General features: G+C 41.0%; 1 protein-coding gene across 2 annotated transcripts in view; it reads right to left on the bottom strand.

The window, feature by feature from the left end:
* The window catches only part of cdc42se1 (CDC42 small effector 1), a 52,159-nt gene that overhangs the window by 10,147 nt on the left and 31,712 nt on the right, over positions 1-10,300 (bottom strand). For both annotated transcript variants that reach the window (XM_033637359.2, XM_033637360.2), the window contains 2 exons: positions 5,147-5,251; positions 3,453-3,524 (listed from right to left, as the gene is read on the bottom strand). In XM_033637359.2, the coding sequence (XP_033493250.1) occupies positions 3,456-3,524; positions 5,147-5,251 (174 nt within the window). In that variant the 3' untranslated portion in view covers positions 3,453-3,455. The remainder of the gene's footprint in view (positions 1-3,452; positions 3,525-5,146; positions 5,252-10,300) is intronic.

Below are 10,300 nucleotides of genomic sequence, written 5' to 3'. Positions count from 1 at the left end.
TTTAAAGCTTTATAAGTTAACAGTAGGATTTTAAATTCAATTCTGGATTTTACAGGGAGCCAGTGCAGAGAAGCTAAAACAGGAGAAATATGATCTCGTTTCTTAGTTCCTGTTAGTACACGTGCTGCTGTATTCTGAATTAGCTGGAGAGTTTTTAAAGACTTATTAGAGCTACCTGATAATAGGGAGTTACAGTAATCCAGCCTAGAGGTAACAAAAGCGTGGACCAATTTTTCTGCATCTTTTCGGGTCAGGATAGGCCTAATTTTCGCAATATTACGCAGATGAAAAAATGCAGTCCGTGAGGTTTGTTTTAAATGAGAATTAAAAGACAAATCTTGGTCAAATATTACTCCGAGGTTTCTTACGGTAGTGCTAGAGGCCAGAGCCATGCCATCTAGAGAAACTATGTCATCAGATAAAGAGTCTCTAAGTTGTTTGGGGCCAAGAACAATAACTTCAGTTTTGTCTGAATTTAACATAAGGAAATTGGTGCTCATCCAGGTTTTTATGTCTTTAAGGCATTTTTGAGTTTAGTTTACTGATCAGTTTCTTTTGGCTTTATCAATAAATACAATTGTGTATCATCTGCATAACAATGGAAATTTACAGAGTGATTTCTAATAATGTTACCTAAGGGAAGCATATATAGAGTGAATAGGATTGGTCTGAGCACAGAACCTTGCGGAACTCCAAAACAAACTTTAGTGCGTAGAGATGATTCATCATGAACATGAACGAACTGAAAACGATCAGGTAAATAAGATTTAAACCAGCTTAGTGTAGAACCTTTTAGGCCAATTAAATGTTCCAGTCTCTGTAGCAGAATTTGATGGTCAATGGTGTCAAACGCCGCACTAAGATCTAATAAAACAAGTACATAGACGAGTCCTTTGTCTGAAGCAATCAGAAGGTCATTTGTAATTTTAACTAGTGTCTCAGTGCTATGATGCACTCTAAATCCTGACTGAAATTCTTAAAATAAATTATTATCATGGGGAAAAAAATCACACAGCTGGTCTGCGACTACTTTCTCAAGGATCTTTGAAAGAAAGGGAAGATTAGATATTGGTCTATAGTTGGCTAACACCTCAGGATCCAGGGTGGGCTTTTTTTTAGAAGACGTTTAATTACAGCTACCTTAAAAGACTGTGGTACATAGTCTGTTAATAAAGATATATTGATCATGTCTAATATATGAGTGTTAACTAAAGGTAAGACTTCCTTAAGTAGCCTAGTTGGGATGGTGTCTAAGAGACACGATGATAAATAGATGAAGAAATCATTGTGGTCAATTGTTGAAGAGAAATCGGGGAGAAGCTATATAGATATATATTAGGTCTTACAGCTGTGTTTGAGGGCAGATTGGTTCCGTTTGAGGGCAGGAAGTCATTAATTTTGCCTCTAATAGTTTGAATTCTGTCATTAAAAAAGCTCATAAAATCATTACTACTAAGGGCTAAAGGAATACAAGGCTCAATAGAGCTGTGACTCTCAGTCAGCCTGGCTATAGTGCTGAAAAGAAACCTGGGGTTGTTCTTATTTTCTTCTATAAATGCTGAGTAATAGTTTGCTTTGGCATTGCAGAGGCCCCTCTTATATGTTTTGAGACTTTGTTCCCAGACTAAACGAGATTCTTCTAGTTCGGTTAATCGCCAATTCCTTTCAAATTTTCGCGATATTTGTTTTAATTTTCGGGTTTGAGAGTTGTACCAAGGAGCGAAATTTCTTTGCTTTTTTTTTAACTTCTAAGAGGTGCTACAGAGTCGAGTGTTGTTCGCAGCGAGCCTATAGCGCTATCGATTAAAGTCGGTACGGGAAACCTCTGTTACAGAAGGACATGGTATTAAATTCAATGTCGATGGAATCTTTGCCTTAAATTTTGCGACTGCACTATCCGATAAACATCTAGTATAGTAACTGTTGCTGAGTGGCGTGTAATCAAGTAAAAAGAAATCAAAGTTATGAAATAATGGTCTGATAGAGAGGGATTCCATACGTTAGAACTAGATTGAGGGTATGGTTAAAACAGTGAGTGGGTTTATGTACACCCTGACTGAAGCCAATGGAGTCTAATAATGAGATCAACGCAGTAGCGAGGGAGTCATTATCAACGTCAACATGAATGTTAAAATAGCCTACAATAATAACTTGATCTAATTTCAGAACTAAACTGGATAAAAACTCTGAGAATTCAGATACAAATTCAGAATATGGGCCAGGAGCACGGTACACTATAACAAATAAAAGTGGCTGCGAGGTTTTCCAGGTCGGATGTAAAAGACTAAGAACGAGGCTTTCAAATGAATTATAATCTAGTTTAGGTTTAGGGCTGATTAACAGACTAGAGTTAAAAATGGCTCCAACTCCCCACTAATAAACATGGCCAGGTTTCTAGATATGAGAGCAGCTCTATCCAAAGTGGGATGAATGCCGTCTCTCCTAATCAGACCAGGTTTTCCCCAGAAAGTTTGCCAATGATTAACGAAACCCAATGCACCCAACACATAATGCACCCGACGTACAATGCACCCAATGCACGATGCACCTGACGCATAATTCACCCAATGCACAATGCACTCGACGCACAATGCACCCAACGCACAATGCACTCAATGCACAATGCACCCGAAGTGCAATGCACCCTTTACTGTCTGCATGAGAAGCACTGGCTGTCAGCCAACTCCCATGTAAACCCATGTGAATCATTATTAGACATTCAGAACAACAGACATCGTATAAATAGCAACAAAGTCCACTTCGAGTGGATGGGTCCAACAAGCACAGGACTATGACCCAGCAGACCAATGTTCTTGTCTCATGTGAAACCAAAAGTTAACGTTGACTTATTTTGTCATGTGAATCGTTAATTACATGAATCAATGTCAAGTGTCAGTCGGAGCGAACTTGTTTAAAGGAGCTGAAGTGTCAGTCCAAGCGAATGTGTTTGAAGGAGCTGAAGTGTGAGTCTGAGCAAAAATGCTTAAAGGTCCTAAAGTGTTTAAAGAAGCTGAAGTGTCTATCTGAGCATAACGTGTTTAAAGAAGCTGAAGTGTCTATCTGAGCGAACGTGTTTAAAGAAGCTGAAGTGTCAGTCTGAGTGAACGTGTTTAAAAGAGCTAAAGTGTCAATCTGAGCAGACGCATTTAAAGGGGCTGAGGCATCAGTCAGAGCGAATACATTTAAAGTAGCTGGAGTGTCAGTCCGAGTGAACGTATTTAAAGGAGCTGAAGCACCAGTCTGAGCAAACATGTTTAAAGGAGCTGAGGTGTCAGTCTGACCGAACGAGAAGTCACAGTGTTTGTTGATGTGAAAGTAGTGTACTTCGTACTTTACATCATGAAGTGTTTTACTCTGAGAGGAGATGAAGTGTTAGTTTATGTGTGTGAGCGCTGCGTGAAGTTGAAGAGGCAGCTGTGTGTGTGTGTGTGTGTGTGTGTGTGTGTGTTTACCGGCTATAACAGGCTGTTCCTGCCGTTCATGTTCGGGCCTTTAGACCTCATTTGTTCTTGAACCGACCCCGACTGTATGTATGCGTACACACACACACACACACACACACACACACACACACACACACACAACATAATCAATATGATTGGTTACATGTAAATGAACACATAACTTAAATTTCATGTATTTAGATTTTTTTCATTTAATTCAGTATTATGTGTAATTGTGTTTAATTCTGTGTAAATATTATGTACATTCTGTAGTTTGCATTTCTATTGATTAATGGACTATTATTATTTAGTCATTCACTCAGTGTGTTTGTGTTTTGGGTGAATTTAGATTCTCTGTTTATCATCTGACGTAACAAAGGAAGTGACTTAGTGAGCAAGGACACATCTGACCGCTGAACTCATCCAAGAGGAAGACCACCTGCTGACTCTGACCAGTCATCACACAGATGATGTCATCAGACCATTTCAAACTGCTCCAGCTGTTGATGGAATTACATTAAATGATAGTTATGTTTTTTCTTTTTTGTGTTCTTATTACTTTCTACTTTACTTTAACCATTTTATTTTATTTCATTTTGACTTTCTTTAAGTTTTTGTTTGGTTGTTTTATACTTTCTTAGGCCAACAGTATTACATTTTCTTTAATTTTAATTTTACCTTTAATTCAATTTACTTTTCATTTTATTTTACTTTATCTCATTTTAATACATAATCTACTTTATTTTTTGTTTGTTTTCTATTTTCTTAGGTCTACTGTATTACATTTTATTTAATTTTACCTTTACCTTTAATTTAGTTTTTACTTACTTACTTTTTTTTTTACTTTATTTTGTTCTATTACATATATTTATATTTTTTTTACCATTTTATTTTGTTTTTAATTTCCGTTTTTTTTTTTTTTTTAAATTTAATATATTTCTTAGGCCTATTGTTTTACATTTTATCTAATTTTACCTTCAATTAAATTTAGTTTTTTATTTTATTTTATTTTATTTTATTACATTACACACTATACCATTATTTTATTTTATTCTATCTTTTTTGTTTTAATATTTTTTTGTTATACTGTATTTTATTTATTGTGTTGTGGTCAGACCTGCAGCTGAACTCGAGGCAGATTTTAACAGACAACAGAGGAGCTAAAATAGAAACAGGAAGAGACAGTGCTGCGTGGCACTTCCTGACAAAGCAAATGAAGAACATGTAAATATATTTCTAATATTATAGGCGTTTCTCAATCTGCGTTCTTGCCTGTACTTGTGTTCTTTCAGACTTGTGAAACGTCATCAGTTGCAGACCAAGCACTGTTCCAATTCAAAGTCCACATCCAGCCAAGTACACTCCAAATGCCCAGATGTGAACTTGTTCTGCCCGTTCCATCGGGGATGCATCGGGGATGCATCGGGAGGTGACTTGAGTGGACTTTTGACAGCCAGGTATCCCAAAAAGCATTTCTCACAGACCAGCGGCAATGGCAGCTGTCCTTGGGAGTTTGGACTCCTAAGTCAAACTTGCCAAGTCCGAACTCCCAAGTGCACAAGTCCCGACTTGGTGTACTTAGTATTGAGAAACGCCCTATGTCTCGTGCAATTACAGCTTAATTTTCAAAATATAATAACCACACAGACAGGTGTACAGACAGACAGACAGACAGAGAGAGACAGACAGGTGTGTCGTCTCACCGGCTGCAGGCCCTCTGCCATCTCTCCGGAGCCGATGTGTGTGAGGTGAATGAAGTTTGTTGGTTCTCCGATCATACTGCGATCAATCTTCCTCCTCTTCTTCTTCTATACATACACACACACACACACACACACACACACAGGCTATTAACATTGTCAAAGTCATCTCATTCCAACAGTGTCATTACGTTTTATTTTTCATAATGAATCATCTTGTTTAATTTTTGCATATGTGTTGCGTCCAGGGAAACTCTGAGATGTGTTCAGGGACATTCAGGGCTGTGTTCAGGGCCACTCTGCGCTGTGTTAAGGGACTCTCTGCCCTGCATTCAGGGACACTCTGCACTGCATTCAGGGACGGTCTGCACTACGATCAGGGACACTCTGCACTGCATTCAGGGACACTCTGCACTGCGTTCAGGGACGGTCTGCACTGCATTCAGGGACGCTCTGCACTGCCATCAGGGACACTCTGCACTGCATTCAGGGACACTGTGTTGCATTCAGTGACACTGTGTTGCATTCAGGGACACTCTGCACTGCATTCAGGGACACTGCACTGCATTCAGGGACACTCTGAGCTGCAGTCAGGGACACTCTGAGCTGTGTTCGGGGACACTCCGTGCTGCATTCAGGGACACTCTGAGCTGTGTTTAGGGACACTCTTCACTACATTCAGGGACACTCTTCACAACATTCAGGGACACTCTGAGCTGCATTCAGGGACACTGTGCTCCATTCAGTGGCACTTGTAGCCCTGGCACACTAACAGTGAACACCTCATTAAAATCCCATTCTGCTGTCAGAGTACTGTTAATCCCGCTGTGACGAAGCGAGACCTGATCCAGAATCAGTGGTGTTTGGATCTGATGTAAGAGGCTTATGTTCCTCCGGATTATTCAGAGCTGCTGTTGTGTAACATGGTCTGTCAGATCACAGGATAACTCAAATGTTATAAACTTCTTAGAGACGATTCAACTGACCTGAGCAGCAAGTATTCAGATCCTTTACTGCAGTAAAAGGACTAATACCACACTAAAAAAAACCCTCATTAGTAAAGCAACTAAAACTCTCAGATAAATATAATAGAGAAGGAGTATTCGAGTAAAGTACCTCTGATTTGTACCTGAGTAAATGTACCTGGTGGATGTTGATGTTACGTAATGTTTGATAGATGTGAATATTTTCTGAACCACACGCCAGCTGGATGTGATTCATCCTCCTCCCACATACAGGGTGAGCCGCTGTCATGGCAACAACAGGACCCGTCAACAGTCACAACAGATCAGGTGTGATCAGTTTTTTTTATTTATCATGTTTTTGAGTTACACATTTCAGCAGCAGTAAAAGTACTCCTACCACAGTGTTTCCCCTACCATTATATTAGGGGTCCCCCCCCCCCGAAGATCAGGTTGATTTTATTAAATTTTATTTTCTATATAGAACCAGATCACAACAGAAGTCATTAAAGGTTACCTTTCCTAAAGAACATGTCTATACCTTGTCCTTTTATTAAACAAACTAAAAAGCCTTATGTTATTTATCTTATTTACATGACGGCATGTCATTTCTGTCTCTACAGGGTTGCATGTTTACAACTCTGCGCTCTGTATCACGCACGGCAGAGTTCGGCCCCGATGCGAACACAGACACAGACACATGTGCGCGCGCGCACACACTTACACAGACACAGGTGAGCACACTAGAGCGCGGCTTGGGCAGCATTTTTCTGACCTAACCCGACCTGAGTCAGAGACAATTATAACTGAGCCCGTACCGAACCCGCAGCACGGCCCTGTACACACACTCTCAATGGAACGGAGCCTATGTTGCGTTTAGGCGTTGTCATGTCAATAACAAATTCCAGGACTTGAATAGGCCATAGCACAACACAGCAGCATGTCAAGTGGGCTGAACCCAAGCAGACCACATAAAATGCCTTGCACGATAAAGTTGCTCTTGATTGGTCAGAATTTCCATGTAGAAAAAATAAAGGAAATAAACAAAACGTTGAAGAAAAGTACACTTGCAAGACAAATGCGACACTTTCTAATGTCACAATGAAGGGACGACTGTGGGTTGATTTTAGTGCTGGTCATCGTGGACTATATTACTTGCATTGTTCATTTTAGGCAAACCATACATTTTGAAAACGAGGCGCGGCTACAACTAGGAAACAATGTTTTGAAGCATTTGATGCGCCGAATGTGCATATCAAGGCAGTACAGGAGGAGGTGCACATTAATAATCCTCCACGACCGTAACATGCTCGTGTTTAACCCAAACAATGCGTAATGTGACTGCAGTTGATTAGGATTGAGGTCAGAACACGTTCTCACCACAAACAAACCGCACCAGAGTTCATTTGTAACTAGACCAAGACCACCCCTCAAGAAGGTCTCAGTCCAGTTGTTTTGGTGCACACCCGAGTGCGACTGCTGTGTTCACACCTGCCCAAACAAACCGCACTTAGGGGGGCAAACAAACTTGAGTTCGATTGAACCAAACCAAACAGGGCAGGTGTGAAACCACCCTTACATTGCCTCTTCAAGATGGAAATTTCCCGCTGTTATGCCGCCTTGTCATTCTGTATAAAAGGTACAATTGCAGAATAAGGGCACAGCATTGTCTTTAAGCCGGCAGTGGAGGGAGTATCAGTGCTGAAATGATGTCTGTATAAAGGCCAAAACACACCAGTGGTGAACCCTGCACTTCAAAAATATGCACTTATTATTTTCAATGCACAACTCCACATCGGTGGTGGCTAGGCACGCACCGGCACTCCTGGACGTGCTGCCCCATGGCCATTCACGCCATTGTCCTATTTTCAGCCTCGCCACCCCCGTGATTAAATGCATTTTTCCCATACTCACTCTCTGTTGTGCATACCAGCTCCCATAGAGGCTCTTTTTGTCTGCTCCTATGGCAGCTCAACTCCTCTCCTCACCACTGATGTATAAAGAGAACTCTGTAGCTGTTGCTGTGTCTCGTGTGACAAAGACTGGATGAGAAAAGAGTCACTGAGGTAGAGCTATATCCCGAGCTAAACAACCCACAATCCTGACATTATAAAGGCAATGGCCAAAAAGATATTGCCTGGCAAGTTATAGCTCTGGAGATCAGCTTGTAAAGGGAAAGTACAACCAAAAATGAAAATTCACCCATTATCTACTCACCCATATGCTGAAAAGTTGTTTGGAAAAACGTCATTTGAACTCCGTTTTTAGCCTCATTGTAGCCTGCAGCTCTAACTGCCTCTCTGTGCGCCGTGTTCACGTGTGCGTGTTCACACATGAACGCAGTGCCCATGTCTCACGCAAGCTCACACACGTGAACGCGGAGCACAGAGAGGCAAGTAGAGCTGCAGGCTACAATGAGGCTAAAAACAGAATTCAAATGACATTTTTCCAAACAACTTTTTATGTCGGGGCTTCAGGACACTTGTACCACTACGGACGAGCAGTATAGTAGAGTATAGTATAGTATAGTAGATATTTTGTGGTTTTAATTAAGTGTTTTTTGACGTTTGAATCTGTAAGCCTCCATTAGGTGGAATTGTGTTGCGACCCCCCTCTCCCCTTGGATCTCCGCAAGTGTTGTGAGGACTATAAAACTTTACCTGAGCCTCCATTGGCATATGGGTGAGTAGATAATGGCTGAATTTTCATTATAGGGTGCACTATCTCTTTAAGGTGAGAAATCAACTTTAATTAGTGGCTGTCCACACATGACTTTAAGCTCATGCAGAGGTGGAAGAGGTACAGATCTGTCAGTAAAAGTAGTAATAACTTGTGTGGTTGTCTGCCAATGAGCTGCAGCGCGACATGTCGGTGTGTGCTAGGGGCAGTACTTGACATGCGACACATAACATGCCAACGTGTGTTTTCAGCTTAAAAGGGACAGCCAGTAGCCTGGAAATCCAGACCCAAATCTAGAAAGATTTAGGGTCTGGCCATGAGTAATGAAAATGGCCCAACTCGAGGGGCGGCACCAAGCATGCATTTGAAAATATCACTGCACACAACTGGATAACACTATGACCAATCAGAACAATACACAGGGGGACTTATACGCTTAGCTACCAGCGGAGCTAACTGGTAGATTAGACTCTTGCCGTATCCAGTCGGCAAAACAGCAAAAACGTCCTTCTTGCAAAGGAAAGACTCGAGCGCTGTCTTCTGTTCCTCTTTTAGAGAAAAAGCCAAGTCTAACTCGTTCATTGTAGCGGCCAAAGCCGTTTCAAACAACTGGTGTTCATCCGTAGCCATCTTGCAATGTTTACTGACTGATTCCAGACTTCGTCGTCGCAGTGCTGTCATCATCTGTTTAGCTCGCCTCTGGCCTGCCTATATCAGATACACCGATGTGATTGGTGCAGCTTGGTTTCATGGGCATAGATAATGAGTATCATTACTGATTGTCAGAGTGACTCGCTGAGCAAATTCAAATTGTGCTCTCGTGAGAACTCTGGATTTCCAGGGTAGACAGCCAGCAGGATGTGTGTGAAATTTTGACAACGTGTTATGTGTGCAACCCACCACTGGAGATTCAAAAAGTAGCTGCTAGCAGTTAGCAGCTAACTCAAAGAAGATGAACAGCAGCTGTAAATGTCCGCAAATTGTGAAAACACCAAGGTCCAGGATCTCCTTACCCTCCGAGCAGAGGACGAGACCAGCCAGTGAACAATGATCGTTATTGACATATTAGTGTCATTGTTATTGTTTTTACAGTGCTGACGATGGGTGTGTTAAATGTAACACTAGAGGCTGACACTGTTGTGCTAGATGTCACACCTCTTTTGATCCCGCGATGGCAGCATGCTCTCAAAATCAGACGTTGGAGCGGAACAATGCTGCTGTCGTTTGGCTCTGTTATGTGTGAAAATGCAAAGGGACTTCTTAGCACCTCTCTAGAGATAAAGGTATGTGGATAAGTACCTCATTCAACCCCACTTCAAATTTTTAGAATAGTAATAATAATTTAATGTAAAACTTTGGATCCTTTACGTGTTTGGGCTAAAAACTGAAAATGATAAGTTTAAAGGACAGTCTCTCCGAAACATGACAAGAGACCCAAACTTCACACATCAGATATGATCCAGATCAAATCTGAAATACTGTCATATTTAGTAACCGTTATTATAAACGTGGTCAT

This window comes from Epinephelus lanceolatus, chromosome 16 (genome assembly GCF_041903045.1).
Source record: "Epinephelus lanceolatus isolate andai-2023 chromosome 16, ASM4190304v1, whole genome shotgun sequence".
Classification (NCBI taxonomy): Eukaryota; Metazoa; Chordata; class Actinopteri; order Perciformes; family Serranidae; genus Epinephelus; species Epinephelus lanceolatus.
The sequence above is the reverse complement of the archived record's forward strand: the minus strand, read 5'-3'. Positions and strand labels throughout refer to the sequence as shown.